This window comes from Falco biarmicus, chromosome 1, assembly GCF_023638135.1.
Source record: "Falco biarmicus isolate bFalBia1 chromosome 1, bFalBia1.pri, whole genome shotgun sequence".
Lineage (NCBI taxonomy): Eukaryota > Metazoa > Chordata > Aves > Falconiformes > Falconidae > Falco > Falco biarmicus.
Window position 1 is genome coordinate 30,408,679 of NC_079288.1, and position 27,253 is coordinate 30,435,931.

A 27,253-nucleotide genomic window follows, 5' to 3' on the forward strand; every position below is an offset into this window, starting at 1 on the left:
CTCAAATGCTTTCGTTCTTTATTCCTTTGAGCCCCATCCTCCTTGGATATTGTCGCGTGCCTGGACTGTGTTACAAGGGAAGGAAATGGGTGGTGGTGCTGAGGCAGGGAGGAAAGGTGATCCTCAACCGTTGCATCTCCAGTGGCCTGTGTCGTAGCAGTCCCCCTTAGCTGGATTTGGCTCAGGGCTGAGTGTCCTGCTGTACCCTTGTCCTGCTTTGTCACCTCTGGTCTCTGCCCACACCAGCAGCAGGGTCAGCCTTTCCCTCCCGTCTCCCCGAGTGTCCCATCACTTTCTCCGCAACAGACACAATCTGCTGTCGAAGGCTCTGCCGTGACTTGGGGCAGACCCTGGGGGTTGCTGCCCTGTCCCATGGGTGGTGCCAAAGAGTGCAGAGAGCGAGCGTAGAGTTCCACGTTTCTGCTTGAAAGGCACGGCCGTAATAGCTGGGACAGTGTCGTGCACCGTGCTCAGAGCTGGTGGCACCCATTTGTCACCGTGCCTGACCATTCCCAGTTACGCTGCTCCTCAAAGCCAGCCTGGTACCGGGAGCGTTGTGCTATTGACCTTCACGATACAGTGCACTTGTTCCAGGTGGGTGCTTGTCATGTCTGACACCAAATGTCTGCATAATTCCAAATCTGGTTTCACGTTCGTGTCCACATGATCTCTGGGATGGGTAAATGATGATTCTTCCCCTCTTCTTGTAAAGTCCCCGTGCGAGTAGCGTGTAAGCAAGCCCGTCTGTGGGTAGGCGACTCAAACCAAACTACCCTTCCCTTCTGCTTGATAGAAACCATAGCAGGCTGGAGGGAAGTTCCTCCTTGAAGAAGACATGATCTGTTCCTGGGCAGTGGAGGGTGGGCAGAGCCTTGCTGGCTGATTGCAATGGCTGAGGCCAGGTGTTGGAAGGACCCTTTTAAGTACCATGGTGGGGAGATGCTGAGCTGCAGGCTGCAAGGGGAGGGTATGCTGAGCCTTCCCAACAGCATTGCCTTTGCCTTAAGTAACAAAAGCGGCATCTATGATGCAGTTGTCCTCCTAAAGGGCATCCCCAAGCTCAGCTTGCAGCCTCTCGTCTCTGTTGGACATGTTTGGGATGCCTTTTGGTGATGACTGCTCCTCCTCTTGGGGCTGGGGGAGGAAAGCTGGAAGTGGAAAGGACGTGGGAGCAATGTCACTTAGGATCATGGGTGGAAAAGGGTGGCTGTAGCTGGATGTCAGGTTGCTCTGGGTGGGCTTGGTGGCAGCGGACCCTCTGGGTGTACCCAACTGTCAGTGGAATGCCGGGAGAGCCCCAGGCTGCAGCTTAACACTTAATTGCCAGGTGAATTGGTAGGAGGCAAAGGGCTTTGAGCCAGATAAAGACGTATTGATCTAGAGTGGGAAAAGTCACTGAGCCAAATTTTAGGCCTTTCTGCCCCTTCTGTACTGTGGAAAAGCGGTCAAGTTGGATGCCTCAAGGTCTGCTTTGCAGGAAAAGCGGCTGTAATGGCTGAGCCGGGGCTCCAGCCTGTGCACAAAGGGAGGAAAAGCCTGATTTACTCCCTTTGCTCGGCTTGTGGCTTGCTGGAGGGAGCAGTGCATGGTAAGAAACACAGATAAAAAGAGGATATTTAGACCTTGGGAAGAGGCGGGAGAGCAGAGCGCCCCAGAAGAGCTGGCAAAGGCTGAGCTGATCTTTAAAGAGCAGTATTGTGGAAGGGGCGGAAAGCCAGCGCTTGTGCCGATCCCAGAGCAGGTGGGAGGCAGCGCGCTTCGTGGAGGGGCTGTCGCCTGGCTCTAGTTTAATTTTTCATGAACCGTGGGTCTGTGCTTCCACGAGCACGCAGGAGCTGCTGTGCCCGTTCCCACCGCTCCTGCCAGGCTGTGCCGGAGTTGCACACTGTGTGCAGTTATACCCTGAACAAAGGAGACACCAAAAATGGTCCATGGGAGAGAAGAGGTTATGTGAGGACAGAGCAGCTAGAACTGCCAGAAAATCAAGTTAGCCAGCCATTCTGTGACCTACTTTCCTTTTGGCGATAGCTGTGGCTTTGCAGGGGTGAATGGTTTCTAATTTTAGCTTATGGTTATCAGGGAAGTCCGTATATTTTTCTCACTGCCGCGCTGGGTATGGATGAAGGGTTGGGATGCAGGTCAGCGCGGGCCTGTATCCGATTTTCTCAAAATTCAGCTGATGCTGAACGCCCATCACGCTGCTTTTCCCTCTTGTGACCTATTTAACACATACAATTTGAAAAGTTACTCAGCGTCAGAGAGGATAATTGTGGAAAACGTGACCTGTAATGCCCTCTTGCTACACTCTGCTGGACAAGTAATTGATTTCCAGAAAAAAAGTGGACTGTACAGATTGCGCTGCGGGGAGGAATAGAGAGAAGCTGCTCTTAACTGTGGTGAAATCCTGTACTGGGAGGCTGTGGTTGCATGTGGGAAGGTTTTGGGAGACGTGGGTTGTAGAGAGGCAGTTGATACTCAGGATCCAGGTGCCTCCTGCCCTGGATGTGTGCTGACTGGAACCACTTTATCTTTTTGCCAAAGATGAGCTTGAAGTTGCACCCAAAGAAGTACCTTTTGGGAAGTGTTTGCAGTGTAACAGAAAAACACACAGGCTTGTATTCAAGCCAAAATTTCAACTGTGAGTGCAAAATGCACCATTTCTGAAAGGATGCATGAGGATGGAAGTTAACATTTGTGGGACTATCCATAGACTAAACAGAATAATCAGTGGGTAGCATTTTCAGAAGCATGAGTCCTATTTTCAAAAGTGCTTTTAGTCCTTGAAGAGACAGAAGGATGTTTGAAAACAGTGATGGGTGCTAAAATCGCCGAGGTTGTTCAGAGGGTGCAGTGGGGAGCAGTCCCCGTCACCTCCTGCAGGAGCCGGATGCTGGCAGGATGGTGTGGAGCTACCCGGGGAAATGAGACTGTGATGGGCATCTCGGTTGCTGCTAGAGACTGATAGCGATGCAGGCGTTGGAGATCTAAATTAAATCATTTGAGCGACCTTTAGTGTCTCCCCTGTGGGGGAAGCTGATCCCTGCTGGGTCTGGCATCTCTAGGGTGGCAGCTGTGTAGCACAGCCTCCTTGCGGGCTTTAATTTGCCCCTCTGGGATGTGTTATTGTATCAAGAGAACAGTGCTTTCTTCCACCTCAGATCCCCATAACCAGGGCAGATCACCTGTGTGTATTTTTAGCTGTGGTTTTATTCCGCTGGGCTGTTCACAAGATTCCTTGCATCCATTTTCCCTTGAAATTGATTGAGCATACCTGAGCTTGAAGATGTTTTTGTGCTTTCAGTGGAAATTTCCAGGTCCCTTGCTAAGCACGGGGAGGAGGGCAGCACTGCTCTTGCTCCGCATTGCTCTCTGTGCCGATGCTGGGCTGGCTGAGCCCTACTTGTCAGCACATCCTGGAGGAAGCTGCGCCACAGCCGCCCTGCCCGTGCCAGCAGCCCACCTTGACTTGGCTGGGTGAATTCTCCTCTGAGTTCCTTCTGTCCCCAAAGTCCCCCATTGGCCACCATGCACGCATGCATGCAGACGTGCTCACGCCTTCTCTCCGACCATGGTGAGAACGTGGAGCCTGCAGGTACCCAGCTCCAGCTCTCTGCAAGCCCGGTCGGGTGGCTGAAGGTTCTCTGCAGCCCTGCCATGCATCAGAGCCAGGCAGGGACCAGCAGCCAAAAAGCAGCCTCCATCCTTGTGTCAGACCCATCCCTGCAAACAAGCGCGCGTCAGCTTTCCTCTAAAACATTGAGCTCATTTATCGGCGAGGGAAAGGTCGCATCAGGACACAGTGTGCCTTTGCCCTCTGCTGCTGTGCCAGGGAGGGGACGCCACGTGCTGCGACCCACCGCAGCGTGGCGAGGGCTGGGATGGGTCTCCCCACATTACCTCTGGCACACTGCGGGTGCCAGCGGCCACGCAAGCCCATCCCTGCTCTGCTGTCAGCCCTCCGAAAAACTGCGTTTGATGCAGCGCAGGCAGGGGAAGCAGGCAGCGGTGTCTGCCTCGCTCTGGGGATTGAGTTGGTGGAAATCAATAAGATTAAATTTTAATTCGTTTTCTGTCTCTGTGCTTGTTCCTTCAAAAGGGCACAGCTATCTATCTATAAATTCAGCATTATGCTGTAAAATTGGAATTCAAAGGATTGTTTTGAACTTTTCCCACCCCCACCTGCTGTTGTGTCTGTGCGGAGCGTGTTCCCAGCTATCCGTTTACCCTCCTCAAATACCTTCATAAAGCATTAATGCCCCATCCATAAATAAGAGAATAAATAAATGAACACTTTTAGTATTGCAAAGTATAATCTAGCCGTTAACTACTCAAAGGCACTGAGTGTGACTCAGATCCCATGGGGGTTTTATGTCTGTATAACTCTGATTTTCTATGAACTCCTGATTTACATTAGAAAGGGAAGAATCAGGCCTGCATCGTCAGCACGGAGCTAGTGCAGTAAATAAAACCTTATCAGTGAAACCGCTTTCGAGCATTAAATCTGCAGGGTTTTTTAGAATTTATCGTTTCTGTGGTAGTGTGTGTTGGGGGGGGGGCATTTTGTATTTAGCTACTGAAAAGGCCTCGTTTGTTTTGCTTTTGTTTCTAATAACTTTTATTCCGGGGTTGCCTCATCTTGGCTTGGTGATGCAAAATGGGCTTTCGAGTGGTCTGGAGAAAACTGGAAAGGTCAGAGTTTAGATGACTTTTAACACTTCTGCATGTTAACAAGGTTTCCAAAAAGATAAATTGAAACATTTAGCCTGGAGTCATTGAGAATCCTTTCATTTTCTCTTGGATTTTAAGGAAAGTGGGGTTTTTTGGTTGGTTTTTTTTAATGGTCCTGGTGTCTATTTTTAACATCTGCTTCAGGATCTGGAGTTCCCAGCAGGTTCATTGACATAGGTGCTTTGTCCACAACTAACGCAGACCAAATAATGCCTTGTCCTGTGTTTTCAGGTCCTGGAAATAAAGGCAAGAAGTGCAGACAACCCCAGTCTGTCTGAGGGTGGAGGGCAGACCCCGTGGCACAGCTCTGGCTCCTGGGCTTGAGTGACCAGAGCTTTCCCGTAACTGCTCCAGTGCCACGACTGATTCTTGAAAGCTGCCTGTGCAATGCCAATGTTTTCAGCAGGTTTGCGATGGCAAAACGTTCAGCCACGGTTTGCAATGGCAGAGCCTTGTTAGCACCTTGCTTTAACCTTAACACGCCTCTGAACAGCATCGCAACCTCGCAGACAGCAGCACGTGATGCTGGGTCTGTGTGCGAGTGGAAATCCAGCTCCAGCCGGGGGTTCATCCCTCGGCCAGGGATGGAGTGTGAGTGACCACAGAAACCGGCTGGCAATGGCTAGCCAAAGCCGGAGACTGGCAAGCCACCAAAATGAGTCGGCTTGTCACGCTCCGCACAGGATAGGCAGGGACCGGTGTTGACACGTGGATCCAATGTGACTCGTTTCCTCAGTTTTCTTGCTATTTGTGGTTAGTCATTTGTAACGACCGCTGCACACATCTGCTGGCCTGAGCTGGCTCTGTCACTGCTGGCGTAGCAAGGGCATGGCTCTGGCCAAGCTCAGGGAGGCAGGGGGCTGTGCGGGGCACCCGCATGGGCACCCTTGGAGAGCATCAGCCCCTGGGCTGGCAGAGGGGAGCCTGGCACGTGCCACTGAGGCTGACCGATGTCCCCTGATGCTCAGGGACGTTTGGCTTCAAGGAGAAGCTGGGGAGGAGACGTATCCTTGGGTTCCCAGGTTGGGCTGAGAGCACTGGTGGTGGCCCATCCCTGCTGGCTGTGGGAGATGGGGAGGGGGGGAGCGGTGTCTTCCCTTCCCACGGTGCGGGGGCTCATCCCACCTGCTTTGTGGGGAGGGCGGCACATTGCTGGGCTGGTTTGGCGCTCGGAGAGAGGATGCGGAGGTTTACAGGGGAAAAAATTAGTACCTGTGGTCGTAGGAATGAAAACCTTTCCCCAGGAAACCAGCACTGCCAGGTTGTGGTTTGGTCCCAGCAGATCTCGGCGTCGAGCTTTTAAATCCCCCCAGACTGTTTGCTTTCTGCTTCATGTAGAAAGGTGTTTCCATGATTTTGGCTGACTTCAGCCACGCTTCTCCTTGCATTTTGTTTTCAACAAAATCCAGCTCCAGCCTGCCTCTTTGCTGCGCCACTACTGCATCTCTGCCTGTCCCCAGGACATTGTGCTGCCGGGACAGGGTTTTTTGCCAGCGCCGCCCTGCACACAGCTCTCCTGCCTCTCGGAGAGCTCTGCTTATCTCCGTGCAGGACATGCCTGGTCCCAAACACCAACCCTTCCACTCCCCAGCGCTGCTGCCTATGGGCTGCTATAAATAACCCCGGGAGCACGGTTCAGCTGCAGCAGCTTTGTGCTGCATGGAGCCATGGCTGGAGCCGGTCCAAGAAAATGCCGCCTCCTAATTTCAGATCCGCTTTCTCAAAATAACTCTTGTGTTTCCTCCTTTTCCATTTTTAAACTTCGCTTTAAGAGCCTATGCAAAATCCCAGACACTCCCTTCCCTGGTTTCGGATGCTCGGCTGCCTTGCGGGGTCGGCTCGTCATCCCCGCGGGAGCTCACGTGGCCGGGAAATTGTTCTCCTGCCTGCTTCCCCCTCCCAAGCCTATTTTAAGTTTCTTCAAAGGAAAAACAAGGGGCTGGAGTTTACTTTGGAAGCCAAGTGCTTTTTAGGCGAGAATGGAGATTTTCATAGTCTACAGGGAGGTGTTTGTTGTTGGCGAAGATATCTTTAGCTCCAAGTCTTTTGGAGGAGCATGAGATGGGGTAATAGCACGGTCTGCCTGCCCATGTCCCTGCCCATGCCCCTGCCCGGGGAGGGGGCTGTTCTTTAGGGACAGATGTTCCTGCCTGCCACATCTGCAGGTCTCCTTTGGCATCTGTGAGGTCCACAGTGCGACGCATCGGGGCTCATGGTTCAGCTGTGCTTCTTGAGACACCTTGATCCCTGTGAGAATGCACATGCAGGGCTCGTATACCATGGGCTTTGCTCTTCAGCTGGGTCATGCTTAAATGTGCTTCACGCTGCCCTCGGAAGCGCCGTGGTGTGCTCATGCTGCTCCAAACCCGGAGCTGTTCCAAACCCAGAGCTGCTCCACCGGAGCAAAGTGACTCTGATGTAAATGGGAGCAAAACTCAGTCCCTCCACGAACGCCGCTGCTCCCGGTGCTGCAGGAGTATTTCAGGGCTCTGTACCGAATCGGGAAAAGGGGTCATTAGCTGCTTGCTGTGGAGCTCCAGAGGGAATATAAAACGAGTGGGGATCTTCATATGGCTCACCAGAAGTAATGAGTAATTTTGCTTCCCAATATATTTACTTCTGTTAAATGAAAGAGATTGCAGGCATGGGCAGGGTTATTCAGCAGATGTAGGATGAACTCTCTGGTTTCCTTCTCGCAGGGTCAATCACTAAATGTACTCCTAACAAAATCAATATTGGAATCAAGTCCTAGGTGGATGTGCCTTTGGAAAGAAAAGGATTTAACGGGCTGCTGGTGGTTTTCAGCAAAGGTCCTGTGGTGGTGGGGGAAGCTGGGGGCTGCACTTGCGCCTGAACAGTTGGACATTTGCCTAAATTCTCCAGCTGAGCTTCTGGCTAGCTGGTTCCCTAGGTGGGAGCGTGTCTCTGGATCTGTGTGTCCTTCAGGATGGGCCCCAGCACAGTGAGAACCTTCTGCTGGATGTAATATGACCTTCCCAATTCTGCCGACAGCTCTCACCTCTGTCTGCGTGGCCTTTCAGGCAGCTCATTACGGTTCTGCTATGATCTGATAAATGCAGCAAGGAGCATCAGCAATTACAGTGGGTGTCAGTGTTAATTGGCCAGCTTTAAAGACAGAGGTATTTCTTTGTGTACGTACAAAGCTATGACGTGCTCAGAATAGCTTTCCCTCCTGATCTTCCGTTCTGGAGACGTGTATATTACAGTTGGTTAATGCAAGACAAATTATGTCATTCTTCTTGATTCACCACATGTTCTGCCTGTGGTGATTTGCCTCTGGGTTGCCTCATTAAGGTGTCTAAACATGGCAAATGCAGCAGCTGAACATACTTGGCTTTTTCACAAAGTTAATTGCATTGTACACAAGGGCCTGCAGTGACATCGGTCCCTGGCTGTGCCATCCGCTGCTGCCAGAGCATCTTTCACCAGCATTGGTCCCCAGGAGAGCAAGCCTTCGGTGAGACTGGCTGCCTCAAGCTGGGGCTGCAATCTTCTACCCACAATTAATCGGCTTGCTGATTTTTTAAAATTTTTTTTTTGTCCCGGGTATGCACCACAAAAAATTCAGGTAAGCTGATACTTTCCCCTTGCCAGTGGGCAGGAGGGTGGCTGGCCAAAATCACCCTCTTGGCAGTGGACACAGAGTGTTTTGCAGCAGTTTTAATGACACCCTCACTGAAAATCTTACCCCCTGGCTTTAATTATTTAAAGACTTCTGAATGCCAGGGTGCTGATGTTCTCCAAGGTCAGTAGATTTTGCAGCTCGTGGGGACCAAAACCTGAAGCGCTGGCTGGGAGTTCTCCGTGGTGCAATGAATATTTCGATGGGGCAAGTCCCTGTTGATGGAGTCCGATGCACAGCAGGAAAATGTGTAATGCTTTGGGGGGAGCTGGGCCAGGCTGTGCATCCCTTGGGTTCCTCCCCTGGGCTGTGCTGGCTGGCATTTGATTTCCCCATCATCAGCTGAAGAATCCTTGGGGACAGCAGAGCTGGGTGCTGCATTGGCTGGGGGCTCCGTCGTCATGATCCTGGTGGGAAATCCCCCTTCAGGGGAGGGATCTGGCGGGGAAGAGGCCCGCGTTCTGTAGCAGATGTGATATTTTAGGAGCCGGGTAGACACGTGTCTGTTACTATTCAGGGTGTGTGTGAAGCTTTGTGCATGCTGTGGTTTGCAGATAGGTCCTGGTGCCGGGGATCACTTTGTTTCCCCTGTGGGTCAGGTGGGGATGGTCCTTTCGTTCCTTTATGCATCAAGTAGCCATGGAGGATGCTTAATGTGGTACCTTGACATAAAGCTGGTTTTCTGTGGAGGTTTGCTGGCCGCATGGTCCCCTACAGCTGTCACCTCCAGAGCTGGTAGAAGGATGGTTTGCCAAGTGCTAATGAGAACGTGAGGAGTCGCAGTGACAATCCCTGTCCTCGCTGGGGTGCATGAGGCACACTCACATCAGCAGCAGTCTGGCATGGGAGAAGAGTTGGGAGCAGTTCATTGCAGTGTGGAAAACGTCTTTGCGGTCTGTAAACACGTGGCCCCTTTCCCTGGAGCCCAAGCCAGGGCAGGCGCTTCCTTCTGTTGCAGCTGTTTCCCAGCATCTTCCAGCCTTTGCTCCAGGATGCACTTGCTCTCCAAAGACCCGTCTCCGTCACCTGGATGACTGTGCTTTCCCAGTGCTCCCTGGAAGCATCTTGCCGCCAGTCCGGCACTGGACAGAAGCATGGCATGCACTGGGTGACACAGGGGTAATGCTGGAGCAAGGCTCTGGGTGGCTGCCCCGTCTGCACATCCCTGAGGGCTGCAGAGAGACATGGGTGTGGGGGGCACCTCCCCACCCATGGGTCTCCTGGGATGGAGCAGGGACTTGGGAGCGGCCAGAGGGGCAGAGCAGCTCCCCAGGGATGGGCTCCACCTGCGTTTCGGGCTCTGTAACAGGTTCACTAGCTGCTCTGCTTGTGTGTGTCTGTGTCCTTCTCTGTGAGGTCTGGGCAGTGATCACGACATCTCTGAACACTGCTCCACTGTGCAGGAGCGCTGCAGATGAGCATGCAGGAATGCATTAATAGTGGGGCTGCTGTGTGCACCGTGCATACGTGTGGGGATGGTGCCAGAGCAGGCACGCATCACGGTTACGTCTCTCCTAGCATCCTTGAAATCACTTCTAAATTGCCAAGAAGCTTTGCATCCTCCCAAGCGTAGAGTAGAGGAGCTGGAAACGTGTCCTGGTCGCCTTGTTGCGGCAAGGCAGCTGGCGTGGGTTTTGCAGCAGGGCTGGGGTGCTGAGTTGGGGTGCTGAGCGTCCTGCGGGCAGGGTGACTCATGCAGCTGCGCCTGAGGCCAACTGTGCAAAAGTGCGCACTTGCAGATGGGGCTGTGCGTGGGTCTGCAAAGCCCCTGCCAGGAACTTTCACACCTACTGGCTGCATTGGCACTTCTGATGACCAGCTGGCAGCAGGGGGTTAAGGGAAGCTTTTGGAAACATCCTAGTGGGGTGGATGGGGGGCGGGAAAGCCGGGCAGGGCGATTTGCTGGCTTTTGGTGAGACATCCCCTGCGCTGAGACCCTGGGAAACATCCTGCCGTGAGCCGGTGTGAAGGTGAGAGGTGCTCGCTGCTGGAAAGCAGTGTGAGCCAGACCCCCAAAGCTGAAATCCCTTCCCTGCCTCGGGGGGTCTTCGCCCAGGGTTTTCCAGAGCCCTCCTGGCTCTTCTGGGGAGCCCAAGGCTCCCCTAGCTCCCACCCTGCAGCTCCATTAGGCTCTAGTGTTTATTGGGTTAAAATGTTGAATGTTCAGGTTAAAACTGTTTAATGTGTTTTTAAAAAAGGGGTTTAAGGGTTTTCTTCTCCCCACTACCCCCCCGCCCCCTTCCTCCATTTAAATATTTAAATCCTGGGGAAGCTCAGCCCACTGCTCCTTCACTCCTATTTCAGGCAACTGTGGGTTTTCTACCCCCCGCCCCCCCCCCCCCCCCCCCCCCAGTATCTAAACCTACCTATTTTATTGAACAAATACCTCCATCTCCTTGCCCCCCTCACTGTCAGGTATTTGGTTTTATCAGCTGAGCCCCGTGGCTCGTCGGCAGCGTGCAGCGATCTGGATTTATCTGACTGTCAGTAACCCCCACCGAAAAGCCGGGGTTTTGCGAGGAAGTGCTGTTTACTGAAAATGTCATCTTTTATTTACATGCCTGCTGCAGCCAACCCATGTCTTTTTTTCAGGCCTGTTTAATTAGTAACCACTGCACAGCCCCTGACACGTGTTCCTGGGTGGTTTTTTCCCCTCTAATAAGCACTAGGTAGCTTGGCTGGGGGTGGGGGGGCAGCAAAGGGCTTCTCTGCAGCGGGGAGGGGAGGGAAGCAAGAGATGAGGAGCTGAGGGCAGCTCACATCTAACCATCACATGCTCATGAAGCGATGAATCCTAGAAAGGGCATCTCTGCGTGTGTGCTGGCTTGCCCACCCTCCTCCTGGCACGGCGGCCGTGTGGAGGTAGCGGGTGCGATCCCCCCACCTGGTACCCGGGGGGGCTGGGGATTTGGGGTCGCTTCCTGGGCAGACCTCGGATGCATTAAAGTCATGATAACTCAAGTGCCAAAGCCCATCATCCATGGGGCTTGCCTGCGGGTCCAGAGGCAGAGCTGAACCTTTCCACCCGTGTCCAGGGAGGGGTGGGATTTGTGTGGCTCAGGGGAGGTTTGGGAAGGGGGTTTCACCCAGGGCAGAGCTGGAGTGGAGGGCTGCAGCTGTAACTGATGGCAGAAATAAGTTTTCTCTCTCTCCCTTTTCCTCCCTGCAGAAGAAGGCAGAGGCTGCCCACCGCATCCTGGAAGGACTGGGTCCCCAGGTGGAGCTGGTGAGTGTTTGCTCTGGCTGCGGGGAGGGGGAGTGGGGCCAGGTTTGGAGCCAGCACAGCACCCGGTGTGTGTCTGAGCTGTCAGAAGGGAGCCCTGCTGCTGGCCGGGCCCTCCCCTGGCACAGCACCGAAGCAGGAAGCACAGCGGCTGAGCTGAGCACCCAAACACACACAGCAGCCCTCTTTGGAGAGCCTTAACCCTTAGGCTCCTTCCTCACCCGCTGCAGCGGAGCTGGGGGCGGCAGGGGCTCCGGCGCACTCTGCCGCTGCTCGGGATGCTGGTGGTTTCATCGGCTGGTGGCAGCCACAGCACCAGGGCTTTGGGACTGCTGCCTGGCCAGCCAGGCTGGTGGTACTGGGGGGAGGGATGGGTGCTGGGACCGCTGTCCCACTCGCTGCAAATGGAGGTGGGTGCTGGAGGGTGCTCCATCTAAGCACAGCGCAGTCACCGCTGCAAGGACCTGCAGGTATCGGGACTCACACACAGCCTGTTTCTCACTCGTGCGCAGGGAAGCTGAGAAAAACAACTTACAATAAAGAGTCAGGTTTGGCCTGCCCCCTCAGCTGGCAGAATCCAGCTGTAAGTCAGGTGGGATTGCTGGAGGGGTGGCTGAAAGCAGCCTGATGGGCTGAGTCCCGGACCAGGGTGTCTAAAAGGTGTACCTGCAGCGATGCTGCTGGCAGGATGGGAGCGGGACGGCCACGGTCTGATGGAGCATCTCTTGTTTGGCACCAGCCGTGAGGTGCAGTGGACAGCCCACGGTCCTTGGCAGCTGTAATTTGGGCTTGCCTTGTGGAGGTGGTGCTGATTGCTGTCTTCCCCGGGTGTGTAAGGGAGAGGTCACAAGGGAGCTGGTGCTCGCTGCTGCGTGTCGGAGCCCACTTCCTTGGTTGGGGAGGTAGCGCTCGCAATTTTTCCTTTGAGTCACCAGGGTCAAATCCTTTGCTCTCGTCTCTGAAGGCTGGTGATGCCTGGGGTTAGTGCTTCCTCATCCAAAAGATGTTGCATTCCGCCACCCCCCTGCCCCCCTTCCCCCCCCCCCCTTCCTTTTTCCCCCTTTTTTTTGTTTGTCGATGCTTTGTTGCTGACACTGCACGGGGGGGCTGTAGCAGAGCCCAGTGCAAGCCTTTCCTCGTCACCCTGCCTTGCTCCTGAGAGGGCTTGGGAAGCCTCTGCTGAGAGACCCCTGCAAACCCCTGGCTGGTCTCTGTGCGCACCTTGCACTGCCTCATCACCCTGCCCAGAGAGAGGCACTTCCTATGGCCCAGCCCCCACGCCGTGTGGGGCAAAACAGCACCCGGGGCCTGCCAGCGGCCTCTGAGAGACAAGATGAATAGTCAGGTCTTCTTCTGAGTTGGAAAGGAAGCAGCTCCAGGAAGGAGAGTAGCCTTGCGTGCTCTGCCCGATGCACACGCCTGCTCCACCGTGTCTCGCACGCCGTGCACCAGCCCTGGCGCTGCTGCAACCCAGGAGTCTCTTGCAGGGAGGTTGAGCAGCCTGGTGCTCATTCTGTGCAAAACCTCTGCAAGGAGCGGTGGTGACTGACTGTCACTGAAACACAGTCTTGTGTTGCTCTCTGCTCTGCTTGGCATCTTGCTTCAGGTTGTTCAGAGAGCCCCGGTTATTGCATTTGCAACAGCGATGGTGGCAGATGCATGTCAGCTCTGTGGCAGGGGAGATTGCCAGGGCTGATGGTGTGAGGCAAGAGGTCACGGTAGAAATAGGTTAGTTATGGCAGAGGGTTTGGAGGTTACGGCAGTGCTGGCAAATCACGGCTGCGAGTGCAGTGAGGTGGTGCGAGGCCTCGAGTGCTGCTGGCAGGATGGAGCTGGAGGCTGCGTCCCCTGCTTGTGCTGGCCTTAGTGGGGCAGGGGGGCTGCGGTGGGGCTGTGCTTTCTGTCTTGCTGGCAGCAGGTTGCTCCGAGGGGTTTGTGTGTGAGCAAAGAGAGAAATCTTACTGCCTGAGCACATCCAGGGGCTTGCTGAGGCTGCCTAGCGTTAGGTGGAAGGAGGGGTTTTGGGGTTGATCCAGTGTAGCATAAATAGGGATTTACCCAGAGGGTTTGGGTCTGTGTGATGTGTTTCCCATCAAGTAGGAAGCTGCTGGGAGATGGCCCAGCTCTAGTAGGAAACTTTGAATTCCTGACTTCAGTCTTTTAAACAGCTCCCTCTGAGCTTTCGGGCTCTTCACTGAAACTGGTGTCCTTGGGTTGTGCATCTCAAGGAAGCAGCAAGTGCTTGTTGCTGGTCCCTGGCTTCTTACTGCTTTGACCCTGCCAGGCCTGGCCCTGCACTTTTTTTGGCTTGGAGGTGTCATTCATGGCTCATCCTGTTTGGAGGAACCTCTTTTTTATGCTTCTGGGGTTTTTAAACATGCAGAACTGTCCCCAGATCCCTTTTCCTGATTCTCTGCTGGTGCTCCTCCATCCTCACTGCTGGGGCTTCAGGTGACCCTGCAGCTCTTCCCTGTCCCCCACATCACCCCCAGCTGATGCAGAGGGTGCTGGTGTGCTGCATGGTCGCGGCTGCTGCCCCCCGCCAGGCTGGGGACCTGGCCCTGTGGTGGAAATCGCCTCCTGCCCAGGGGTCCCCAGGAAGCAGGGATCCAATTCAGGTCCTGGGAAGCAGGTGCTGCCCTCCAGGTCAGGAGGAGGTTGTGACTCAGTAAACCAGGACTCTGCTCATTTCATCCCTGCGATGTAGCGGGTACCATTTTAAAAATGACCCCATGTTTTCCCCAGGGAGAAATGCCATTGAGATGTATAGTCTGAATGCTGCAGTGGCCAGAAAGCCATTGAGACCTTTCATCCTGTTTTATTTTTAAAGAGCTTTCAGTAAATCCAAGGTTTTTGCAGTAATAGTTCTGAATTATAATTATGTTTTTCTTAAATGTCATCCCCCAGAGACATGCATTACATGTCCCTTACCCTGGAGAAGCACTGTGAATGTTTTGAAGATGTCACCTTACCCATCTGACCTGTCAGCTTTCCTTCTGCTTGCTCGTTGAGGAAGCAGTAATTCCGTGCAGGTTGTGGACGGTTCTGAGGGAAGATGCTGTTTCTCCATTCCTGCCCTGTTGAGAGTAAAGTTGCTGTAACTATGTAGTCTGTGAGGATATGTTCTCTATGGGGTAGGTGGAACTTCTCTCCTGGTCTTGCTGCACTGCGTGGGCTGAGCTACGGTGCTGAGGCTGTTGTGCAGACAGAAAACTCTTTGAGATGCTGGTGTCATGTGGATCTTGGCTTTGAGTCCTGGAGTTTCTGATTTCTGGATGTTTGGCTGTTTCTTCTAAAGTGATGTGTTCCAGTGCTTGCCTGTTAATGCTTAGGTTTGCTAGAGAAGAATTTAAGCGGCTTTTTATGTCATGGACGAGTAGCAGTAGAGAAGAATCGGCAGCCCTTGGTGAGCTGAGTGGCATCAGGGCATCCGCAATGTCCGTATGTGCATAAGCATCTTCTGACCCAGGCGCAAACCAAAACGTTCTGTGTTTCCCAGGGGGAAGGTCTCTGTGCCTCGCCTCATGCTGGCTTCTTAGCTTTGATTTTTATGAGCACAGAGGGAAGAGAGACACTTGTATTTATCAGTGTTACCAGTTCTGCAGTTGTCTTCCAAGGGGAAGTCACTGGCCAAGGCCACCAGCGGTTCCTCCAGTTGGGCTTTGCCAGGGTGACTGTGGACGTGACGCTCCAGAGCCATGGGTTGATTTCTTCTCTCCACGGTGCAGACCTGCCTCCCTTGAGCTACGTGCTGAGATGGACGTCTGTGTTCTTCTGAGCTTTCCAAGTGCAAAGTGCACAGCCAGCTGCGAGCCTGGAGTCGGACCAGCAGATATAAGAGGATTCATGACAGAAATACCCCTGGGGAAGGGACACTGCTGAGAATACGTCTTCTTCTGGGGGACCTGCTTGTCCCTCTTGTCTGCCCCGGCTCTGCCAGCACGGGGTGGGTGGATGCCCTTGCGGGTGTCTCCTGGTGGGCTAGCAGCCCGCCATCCCCTCACAGGGTAGCGGATGCTGGAATCCTGCTGGCAGCCCTGCAGCCTTCCTGGGGCACGATGGTTCATCTCACCACCTTTGTCTGCCTGGGGCTCCTCTGCATGCCTCTTCCACGTGGAGATTACCTGTGCTTTCCCAGTGACAAGGGACACGTCCAAGGGCAGCCAGAAGAAGAAGCTGATGGACCTGCTAGTGCCCAGATGGAGTGGCGGTGGGCTGCAGAGAGCGGGGAGAGCTACACCCAGCCCCTTTCTGTGCAGAGCGATGTGGCTGTCCCAGTGTGTGGCAGGGGAGAGGGGAGGCAGCATCTGGTTTTACAGGGCAGTAGAGACAGGCTGGCTGTGTGGATAAACAAGCTGCTGCGGCAAGAACCTGTGATGGTGATGGGGCGATACTGTGGAGGAGGTGAGAATAACACCTTCTTCAAACTGGGGAAGGGGAAACCCTGTGTCTGCAGGTCCTGTCCTCTCCAGAGCTGCTCGCTTGGTTGAGCAGATGTTCAGTAGATGTTTTTCTCTTTTCCTGTGTTTAATCTGAGATGAAATTGAGAGGACCCTGAGCGTAGCCGGAGCCATATGACCGCAGCAGGAAGGTGAGCTGGTTGGTATGTAGCCATCCATGGCCAGGGTGCTGCCTTCAGCCTTCGTCCCCCTGCCCGTGTTTGGCTGCAGATGCTAGCTCGATGTCAGCTGGTTTGGGGAAGGCTTGTGGATGAGCTGCTTGAAATTTTGGGCGACGTTTCTGTGGTTGGACAGGGAGCTGTGCTCGTTGCGTGCGTGGTTGCTGGTGATGGTTGGGCCATGGCAAGCTTTTGATTAGCACAGTCTTGGACGTGTGGCGTAGTCAATGACTGGAAGAGTGTTGAAGGGCTTAATCCTGAGCAGCCTGTCAGCCTGCTTGTGTGGACACAACTAGTGGCAGCTCCTGGAGCATGGCCTGAGCTGTTAATCACAACAGGTGGGATTGAGCATGGTCTCTGTGGTGTCTCTCCCTTCTAGAGGTGGGATCCTGTATCATCCTGGCAGGCTCCCCAGGGGTACATCACCCTGCAGATGGGAAGGGAGAGGTAGTGGGGACAGTGACTGGCTGAAGGTGACCAGGGATGGATCCAGCTCTCCTGACTCTGCGTGGAGGGCCCTGACACATCCCTGCTGGGGCTGTGGGGGGCAGAGCAGCCCTGTGATGGGTGCGCTGGCAGCTGGTGTTGGGGACAGCCGTGGTCACTGGGCTCTCTGAAGGGGCAGCCCTGGGCAGAACACTTGTCCTGCAGGAGCCCAGCGCTGCTCCAGAGGAACGGCCAGGAGCATCCCTCTACACATGGATGCTGGAGACTGCGGCAACATGCAGGGGGCCATCCCAGCCCTGGCATTGCTGGAAGCCACAGGTGTGAACGCTTGTCCTGCCTGCAGTTGCCTGCACTTGGCTCCCTGGCAGAGCTCAGGCAGGCTTTTGCCACGTAGACATAACAATTTGCAGCACACAGACTGTCTCTTCCCGCTCCCCAAGCCCCCCTTTCCCCTCGCCTCCCCCATGTCATATGTTCCAAAGCGCACTGCGTTTTTCAGGCGGTAAATAACAACCATGTACTCCGCCGTGCTGTGTTTATCTGGACTCCATCACAAACTGAGTTCTGAGCCAGCTCGCTCGAGTGCTCGCTCGAGTGCTGCCTGCCTTCCCACGGGCTGAGCCGGGATGCACCATATCTCCAGCAGGGCTGCCGGGAGCCAGCACCCTCCAGAACGGCTGGGGGCAGGGGGCCTGGTGCCTGGGCTGGCACAGCTCGGGGGGACAGGGACCTGCATCCAGGTGGGAGCACTTCTGATGGGTTTAAGCTTCTAAATGTCAGACTGTACCATTTATGCCTTCATTTTTCTTATTTATTTCAGCCATTATACAACCAGCCTTCAGACACCAGGCAGTACCATGAAAACATTAAAATGTAAGTATGTGGCAATAAAGGCTATTTTAAATGTCAGGTTGGGTATTAGGCTGGAGCGGGGGGGGATGCTAGCTTGCTCCCAGATCCCGATTAAAGCTGCCAAGGAATCACGAGCATCCTTTTAGAGCTGATGCTTCGCTGCTCCAGGTGCCTGAAGCCCAAACCTGCTCCAGGAGCCCGGCAGTTGGTGGCTGCAGCTTCAGACGATGCTGAAGGTGCTGTTTGATTTCTCTCAGGGTGGGGGAAGGGGTGGACATGGGTCCTAGCCGATCTCTTGGCATTTTCCCAGAGAGCACTTACCTTTGGGTGCTTTCTGCTGTGTTTCATGCATCCTGAAGTACAAAATCAGCTGCTGGCATGCGTGCGTGTGTGTTTGTGTGTGAGAAAGATGAGGTAAAATGAAAAGTTGCAATTACAATTAGATTTTTGTGAAGCACCTCTTGAATGTCTAATAACAACTGGTTATTTCAAAGATACTTACTGAGACTTGGCAGTCATCTAATTTGACTTATCACCTTGATACACGATTTAATCATCAACCTGCATTTAATAACTACAGTGAGTTCCTGAACATAGAAGAAATAGAACAGATAATGAGAATAGCGATAATTGTGATTATTGTTGGAAACATAAATAGTCAAACCAGATCTGAAACTTTTATCTGCCTTGAATCAGCCAGTGATTGCTCTGAGCTGCCTGCAGCGTGTCTGTTTTGGTACGGGCTTGGTCAGCTGGCAATAATCATCTTTAATAATCTATTAACAAAAGCTAATAATATTTTGATTTTCAGTGGTGTGTTAATTGATGCCAGGGGGATTATAGGGAAAGAGTTAATGTACTTCTGCTCAGCTGTGCTGCAGGGGAGCATAAGCTGGTGGTGCTCAGGTGCTCTCTGTCCCCCAAGGGTGGCAGCAGGGAGGAGGGTTTCGTGATGTGACCCCGTGGCTCATTGCCCGGCCCTGCTGTGTTCCTGCTCCACCCAGGGCCTCTGTGTCATCCAGGCGATGCGCTCACTGTAAAGCATTCAAACCCTGGAGTGTCCCCCCTCGACCCCCCGAGCTCTCCGGTTCCCCCCAGGCTCAGCGGGTCACCGAGCAGCCTCAGTGGGCACTGGCACACAGAATGCAAGGGTCGTGTTTGGGTGCTCGCTGCTGTACCGGGCGCTGCTGGGGCAGGGGAGCATCTTCTTTTGGGGGGGTGTGGGGGGAGGGCAAGCAGGCAGAGAAGGCAGTGGGAATTGATGGCTTTTCCTGCAGCTCAGAAATCCCAATAGCTCTTTGCTTCCAGATGTTTCTGTTGTGCCTTGTGTTGGCGATGCGTTTACCCCTGCTCATTCAAGCTTGGCAGACGTTGCCGCGAGCCTTGGGCAAGGACCCACCGGGATTTTGGCCTGTGTGTGCTTTGGCCAGGGTCTCTGTCATTCCAGCCCTCCGGCCATTGCTTTCTGTGGACACGCTGCCAGCACAGGCAGCTCTGAGGAGCAGGCAGCACACCTCTCAGGTGTGCTTTTCTAGCTGCAAAGATGTAAAAAAAAAAAAAAAGCACATAAACCCAGAGCCACCCCCTCCAGTTAGCTCATGCAAGGCAGGGCTAATGAAGTTAGGTGATGATGATCCTCTCGGGTGACGCAGTGCTGCCTGCCTGGCAGGGGGTCTGCACTCCCCACAAGCAGCCCCTGCTTTTGGAATCTGTTCTGCTGTCAGTTCAGGGGGTTGGCGACTGATAAAGCACCTTGTTGTGGTATCAGATGGTGGCCCAAGGACATGCCCTCCCCCTTGCTGGCTATGACTCACCTCTGGCACTGGTGGCACGTAGCAGTCACTGTCCTTTGGGGTCCCCTGACCCCCCCCTTCTCTGGAAGGGCTCCACAGCCATCACAAGCTGGGCACCGAAGGTGGCGATTTCAAGCTGATTGCTAGTTTTGTCCTTGCAAGAACAAGTTAAAAGTAGATCCAGATGCTTCACCCACTCTCCGTTCCCCTGCCAATATTTGTGGGTTTGTGATCACATTTTCCTGTGATTTAAATGATTTCCTGTCCTCGGCTGCTGCCTGGAAGACGGGCACAAACAAGAGGGACCTGACTGCGCAGGTCAGGAGTGAAACCGGTGATGAGATGTGAAGCCCTGCCAAGCCAGCTTCCCATGCTGTCAGAGCAGGCACTCCTCTCCATCCTTCCTTCGCTGGCATCCCTGGGGTTGTCCCAAGCCTGGGCAGTCCTCCCGGGCGGCTGCAGCAGGGGCAGCGATAGACCCGGGAGAGGTTAGAGCAGGTGGGCTTGGGGTTAATGTTCACTATGATTAATGCTTCAAAGGTGTGGGAAGGAAACCACACATTTTAATGAAAAGCTGCCATCTCCTCCTTCCAGAAGCCTCACAATTAGCTGCCTTCGGCTGGTTATTGATGCCAGCCGAGCGTGTTTACAGATCGAGGTCAGCAAAAGGCCCTCAGGCGAGCTGGGCTCCTGATGTTTGCTGCTTTTGACTGTGGGCCTGACTCGGAGGTCATGGGGTCTGAGCTTTGCCGCTTGTCGATGGATGTGCAGAGAAATCGGTGTGTCCAGCTCTCCCATCTCTTGTGTCCCTACTGCATGTTAAAGGACATTTGGGCACTTGGAAGGCAGATACAAAATCAAGATTTCAGTGATTCTTCCAAGCAAATAATCCAGGTCCTTTGACCGAGGGGAAAAGATATTAAACTTCTCTGTTTTGACCAAGTTATGCTTGGATGTTCAAATCCTGCCTACACCTTCTCTATGGGCTGCACTGGAGGGTATTTTTCATGTTCTTTCCTCGTTCTTAATATGTTTGTGCCTTTCTGCTCTGGAAGAGCATCTTCTGCTCTGTAGCCTGGAGGCAGCTGTTTTGGTAGGAGATGGAGTAAATCTTCAGGGTGCTGGGAGACATCAGCCAGATGCACCAGAGCCCCAGGACAGCTGCCAGGACACCGCAGGTTGTATTTTGCGAAGGTGTAAATGGATGCAGATTCTTCTGACCCAACTTCACCTGATGCAGATTTAGGCATGATAAAAAGCCTTTTGGCAGGTTGCTGGAAAATTGTCTCAGTTTGTGATTGTGTCCACAAAACCTCCTTGCGTGCTGGCTCTGTTGTGCTAAATAGAAACTGCTCCTGTGTGAAGCTGCTTTGGAGCCTCGTACCTGGGGCACAGCAGGGTGGCCAGGCTGTTACAATTCACAAATACTTTTTTTTTTAATATATGTTATTTCCTAGGGTGTTTTTTTTTCTCTCAGTTGAATGTTTGCCAGTGTCAGTGGGAAAGCATTTGATATCACAAAGCCAGGATTCCTCGATTTCTCTACAGCAATACTCTCTGCCTTGCAACACTAGTTTAATTCTTCCTGCTTGTTTGCTTTGCTTTTCAGTTGGGATGAGTCACTTATGCTAATAGAGCTGACTGGGGAGTCACGGGGAGGATTTCTCTTACTGAAATGTTACTGGTCTCTTATTTTCATGGAGTTTTATGGCCTGTCTCCTATTCAGTACAGTTAAAATTAATTTCATGCCCCAGTTCATTCCAGTGTTTGCAGCTTCAAAAGCTTTTAAGGCCTATTTAGCCGCCTGGCTGTGCTCTGTTACCCGTCTGCTGGGGTCCCTTTGGCTCACCTGTGAGTGCAGGCTTCGAGCAAACGTGGTTAATTTTGTATGCTACATCTGCTGCCCGAGCTGAGGCACCGCCGAGCGATTTGTGACGAACACTTGACCTACCTTTGATGGGACTGTGTCCTTTCTGTTTGAACCTGCTTTGTCGGAGGGAAGGGCTCTGCCGCTTTCTCGAGAGAGGAGAGAGCAGTGGTTTGTGCCCTCATTTCTGTAGGGATGGGGTGGCTTTGCTCCCCTAGCTAGCTTGGTCCTTACTCTTCTTCAAGATGTGAATTTTTTGGCTTTGCCACGGGCCGACAGGTTCCTTCAAGGTGCATTGCAAACACAACTGGAGGCCACATGAATGTTTCTGCATCAGCCGAGGAGGTTGCCAAGACCCTTTTTTTTTTAAGATTTTACAGACATACAGTGACAAATGCAGAGGACGCCGACTTGTGCACCAGTTAAGCACCAGTGCATCTGGTCTAGGTCTCTTATTCCAGTGTTTTGCCGGCTGGAATGCAAGAGGAGGAGAGCTGCTCTTCCTGCCGTGGCCCTGGTAGTGATTTCGTGTATTCTTCAGACCCTGGCACCAAAGATACTAACCCTCTTTCCTCGAAGTGTTTGAAAAATGACAAGATGTTCACATGAGCAGGATCAATTACCTGCTCTACCTGGTGAGAGATTCTCCGAGGGGGCCTTCATCTCTACGGCAGGAGCTTCCTGCTCGGTCAGCCCTGAAAAACAGCCCAGTAGGACTCTCCTCCCCCCTTTCCCAAAGCAGTCATCTTGAAATCATAGTCTGTGGGATTTGTGTTTGAAAGCAAAATGTGAGCTGCTGAGCCTCAAAAAAGCACACAAAAGGAAAACTGAAAAGCCCAAGGTGAGTAAGTGCAAGGTGCTGTTCACCAGGTTTGCTTCAAACCTTCCCTTCAAGAGCATCTCCTTGCTTTTACGCTGGAATTCAGCAGGGGTGGGGTTGATGCCAGGCTGCATCCCCTTGAGATGCTGGGGGGGGTGTTGGAGGACCAGGGTCTGTGTGTACAGTTAGAACAGATCAAGAGCTCGGTGTGATTCTGGTTTTCTTGTGTGTCCAGATCCAGCCTCAGGAAAGCTGTGTGTGCTGTTATTTGCACATCAGGGTTGTTATCTGCAGCTGATAGATTTTTTTGATTTTTGATGGGGGGACACGACATTTTGCCTCTTTAGAATCAAAGTCTGAAGTCAGGATTTTCCGAGGTTTAGGGGTTTCTGAATATCTTTTTCTTTTCCAAATGCCTCCCCCCTGCCCCCCAAGAGCAGAACAGATTTCCTCTGAAAGTCTAACTATGGCTTTCTAAATCACCTGTCACTTTGGAAAATTTAAGTCATCTTTTCATTACTGGCTGTTAAGGGGGTTTAGTAGCACTGGATTGCCTCGGAATTCATAGTTGAAGCCTGACATGTAACACAAATGCTCTTCCAAAACCCTGTCATTACTAATGCATTCTCTTTCAGGTCTTTTTATTAGGGCTTGTAGACATTTTCCTCATTAGAAATTCACCTAGCAGCTCCCTGCTCATCCCATTCAAGGTTTCTCATCTCTTTTATTCTCTGTTGGCATGCACTGGGGCAGAAGTATTACCTTGTGATGAATTACTAAATGATGGAGACACACGCTGCAACCTTCTGCTGCTTTTTCTCACCAGTGAAAAGCCCAACGCTGGTTTTGGGTGGACTGTCCTGCAACACCTGGGCTTGCACTTCCAGCTTGGGCTCCAGGGGAAGGCAGAGGTGCAGGACGGGTGCCTGACCGTTGGCCAGAAGTGCTTCTGCACTTGCCCTTGTCTCATTTTGGTCCTAAGTGAGGTCCTAAATGAGATGGGCGTGAACTTCCCATCTGTTGTTAAGAACCGTGGATGTAATTGCTGCCCAAGGGAGTTGCTTGAGCATCTCAGTGGGAACATCTTTGCAAGGAGGTGGTACTGTGGGGACCTTGACGGGTTGTGCTGGGGTCTGGCCAGGGCAGGCTCTGGTAACAGGGCAACCCTGCTTGCCAAGGCATCTCCTCCTTGGAGCACAAGCGTCTCATTGGCCTCAGCGGGTGAACCACCAGGTGAATTAACGGTGCAAACATGAATTCCAGTGATGACTTTGGACCCTTGGAAGCTGAATGCATTTTGGACTTGCAGAGGATGATTTGAGAAGCGTCTTTTTCTTGAGTGTTGTTTCTGGGCACAAAGACAGCCTGCCTGCCTTGTACATCCAGAGTTACGAACCTCGACCACTCCATTCTCGGAGGCCTTAATGGTGCTGGGGGGGTGCGTTAATCCATCCCAAAGCTCAAGGGCTCCAGGGGAATATTATCTACAGATCTGTTTGGCTTTTCTTCCCCAGAAAAGAGTTTCTGAATATTGCAATGGAACTGCTCCGAACAGCTGGCTTTCCAGGAACGTGCCCTGCCTTGGGGTTAATAGGTTGCAGTGCGTTGCCAGCTGGAGCTCTGTGCTCCAGCCATTTCAGAGCAAGCAAATGCACGAGTGCAGTGACCCACGAACAGCATGACCTGCTCCCTGCCCTCTCTGCAGGGCGTCTTGCAGCTGGAGCGGTAGGGAATGGGGGTCCTGGCAGCAGCGATGCATAGGAGCAGGCGTACCTGGGGGGATGCAGCCGTTCCTGTACGCTCTGTGTTGCTTCTTGGCTCGTTTCACCTTGGAGCATTCTGCCTGTGCTCCTTGGTTCCCGTGGTTCGCAGATCTTCGGCCTCGCTGGCAGCGCTTTGTTCGCTGGGATTGCCAGGAGGCTCCTCCGTTTCCGACCCTCGCCTGCACCATCGATCTGGCCGCACAATGGCTTTGCCAGCTGCTTGCTGCCTCCTTCCCCTTGCTCTTTGCAGGCTTGAGCCCAACTTTGTTTGCACTGGCTGTTTGATGAAAGACGTTCCTGTGTAATGAAATACCCCTGATTAGTTTTGATCAAATAGCGAACTTCCTTTCATCTCGTCTTGCACCCGCTGAAGGTCTCTGCAGGCGGGCTGGGCCAGGTGTGCGGCAGTGCATTGGCTCTTTGTGTCCCTGGGAGCCTTACCCCAGGGCTTTGGCCGCATCCACATGTGCGTCCGCAGCAGCGCCAACAGGCAGGCAGGCGCGCACATCCTTTTAAGATCGCAGCCTCCGGAAGGATCGGAGCCAAGTCCTTCGTGTGGATGCGAGCCAAGTGACTCAAAAGTCAGAGTTACGGGTTCTCTCCTTTGACTGGCTCCATTGTAAAAGCCCAAAACCAAAACCAACTTTGCGCCGAGCCAGTTAAGGTGGAAGCGGCTGCTCCCACAGGGCTCCCTTGGCTTTGCTGGGAGCGGGAGATGTTTCACTCGGTGGTTTAGGGGATGGTGTGGAGCTCCCCAGTTAGGTCAGTGGGACTGTGGGGTGAGCATCACTTATGCAGGGAAAAAAAGCTTTTGCAGAATCACACCCAAACTTACAGATAGTGTTTGAATCCTGCTTCCTGTGCTGGTGGCAGGTGACAATCAAATGTCAAATTTCAGTTTTTAGTTTACCTTGGTTGATCTGTTTTCTCTCCCTGCCTGCCAGTGCTTGTGGGGAAGGGCTGGGCACTGGTGGGGCCACCCCAGGCTCCCCACCTGGGTTGTGCCCCATTTCAGACTGGTGCCTGGTACTAGGGCTCTTGCTGCATTTGTCCAGTTGCTCCCTGGCTCCTAAAGCAGGGGACCTGCTGTTCCTGAGAGCCTCTGCCACCCTGGGCTCCAAACAGATGGCCCTCTGATGTGGAAAAGCCCCCAGATCACCCCCAGCCTTGGCAGCAGGTTCGGCTTATGTTCCCCTTGCAGGGATAGTGGAAGGAGATCATTACTGGGTTGGTTCACCAGCAACAACGACAGGAATCCTTCAGGCATTTGCAGAGCAGTGGCCGGGAGCCCTCCTTGTGGGGGCTGGCTGGAGGTGGCTCAGTACCTGGGGTCCACAGAAGCTCACCAGGTCATTGTCTCTGTGGAGCAGGCTGTGGTGGTTGCATGACCTGTGCTGGTTGATTTCCCTGCTGCCTTCAGAGAAGGTGCAGGAAAAGCTCCTCTGGTGACCAAAGGCATGGAGGAGGTCACTGGACATGGTGTCCTCACCTTGGAGAAGAGCTGCCTTTGAGGGAAGCGTTAGACTGGGACTACACTGAAGTAGGCAGGTGGGAAATGTGTATTGACCATGGCATTGCAGCCATTGAGGGATGCTACGTGAAGCTGTGAGCCCACCAGAAAGGTCTTCCCCCACGGGTACACCAGGGAGCTATGGAGCCTGTGGCCATGGGGAGGGCAGAAATGCAGACGGGCTCAGGCAGTGCTTAGATGGATTGTTGACCACAAGGACGGGGATGTGCCATCTGGCAGCCCTCGACCACCAGCTTGCCAGAAGCCGGGCAGGCTCCATGTCTCGCTGAGTCCATCCCAGCCTGCCCTGCCGTAGCAGCGGTGTGGGACACCCGTGTCCTCCCGACCCGGGTGGTGCGTGGTGTGCCAGCCCGGCAATACTTCGAGCTGCCCACAAGAGTCACTGTTGCTTTATCTAAGGAGCCTCCGCTCCTGCCTGTGAACTCATCCTCACCCCATGGAGTCTGTGCCCTTCAGGTCTCCAGCCCCAACGCCTTTCTTCTGCCCCAGCAAACCGCAGGCAGGGAGCTGTGAGGATTCAGGCTGCCGAAGAGGATGATGAAGGAGGGCTGGCACCTGGCAGGAGCGACCTTTCCCGTATGCTGCCCTAGGGTGGGTGGTTATTTCTGTGCGAGGTTCCCAGCAGACAGCCCGGACCTTCCTGCCGGTGCCGCAGCGTTGTGCTTGGCTCTGGGATTTGCCCAGGGAGCACAGCTTGTGCTTTGGAGACGCCTGGCCTGAATTAACCTCGCTGCAAATGGTTTCTAAGTAACAGTGGTACACGTAGCAAGATAAACTGTGAAGCCTATTTATATTTACCAAGATTGTATTAACCTTTGAAAGGCTGACCTTATGCAAAAAAAAAAAAAAAAAAAAAAAAGGCAAAAACATTTAGGGCATGAGGGGGGTTTGTTGTTGTTTTTAATCCTTTCACTCTTTGATTACTTCAGCCTTGATGGTGGTAAACATACACTGGCTTTCAAGGCATTCCTGATTTTTGCAGCTGCGAAGCCATTAAGTCTTTGCCTGTATTAGCATTTTCAAGGTCAGCCATGATGCAAAACTCAAGGCAACCCATCAGCTGTGTAAGAGCTGTTAATTTTCTTCATTTACTCTCCTGTTGCCTGCTAACTTGTGCAGCAGATCCAGCAGCAGTGTGTCATAGCGTTGCTCCTGGATGTCACCCAGGCTGGCGTGGGGAGGGCAAGGGTTGATTCAGCTGTGCTGGCCCCAGAGGGCTAATCCGTGACCCCTGGCGCATGGTTATCGTTAGCATCACCCCAGCGGTTTCCCAGTGTTAGAGTTTCCATCAGGATTGGAATAAACAGACAACGGGAACGTGTCTTTTGGGCACAGCCTCCTGTCAGAGCTGGTTCGCTGAAGCCTTGGGAGGGCGTCTGTCCGAGGGGGTCTCAGTAGGGTCTCTGCAGGGGGATTTGCTGCCCGCTGTGGTGCCACACCGTGCTAGAGCTGCTGTGGGTGAGCAGAGGGGGGCCTGGTGAGTAGGGGGCTGAATGCTGCTGGCTGGACCTCGCCTGCCAGCCCTGAGACAGATGCTGCGGAACAGGCAGCACAGCCCAGCCCACTGCTCGTTTGTCATGCCTTCCTCCTTGCACAAGTGGGCAGATGTCACTGCAGCCCTGTGCCTCAGTTTCCCTGATTTTTAAGGCAGGTGAATGCTGTTTGCACAAAAGGGAGTGGTGAGGTTTAGCTCAGCCAGCTGCTTGCAGCCCTCTGAGGCTCCTCGGTGGGTGCAACACACAGGCAGAAACAAAAGACAGTGGCGTTGTGTGATCCAGCAGGGAGAAGCCTTTGGCAGCAATGTTTATTAATATAGCTAATGAGGTGGCCTCTGGTCTTTGCAGTGCAGCCCAGAACAACAGCAAGTCCTTTGTAAACATGCCATCAAAAAAGAGCAAAGGGAGAAAGTGCCCCGTGCTTGGATTTATTAGATTTTTTCCTCCTCCGATGATCAATGCCACTTTGAT

At 53.2% G+C, this 27,253-nt stretch overlaps 1 protein-coding gene across 12 annotated transcripts in view; it reads left to right on the top strand.

The window, feature by feature from the left end:
• Positions 1-27,253, top strand: part of NCOR2 (nuclear receptor corepressor 2) — a 253,614-nt gene that overhangs the window by 130,710 nt on the left and 95,651 nt on the right. For 11 of the 12 annotated variants that reach the window (XM_056349627.1, XM_056355454.1, XM_056356291.1 and 8 more), the window contains 2 exons: positions 11,541-11,597; positions 17,480-17,532. In XM_056349627.1, coding sequence (XP_056205602.1) covers positions 11,541-11,597; positions 17,480-17,532 — 110 coding nt within the window. Of the gene's footprint in view, positions 1-11,143; positions 11,234-11,540; positions 11,598-17,479; positions 17,533-27,253 lie in introns of those variants that run through there. The other variant, XM_056357115.1, reaches the window with a different exon arrangement.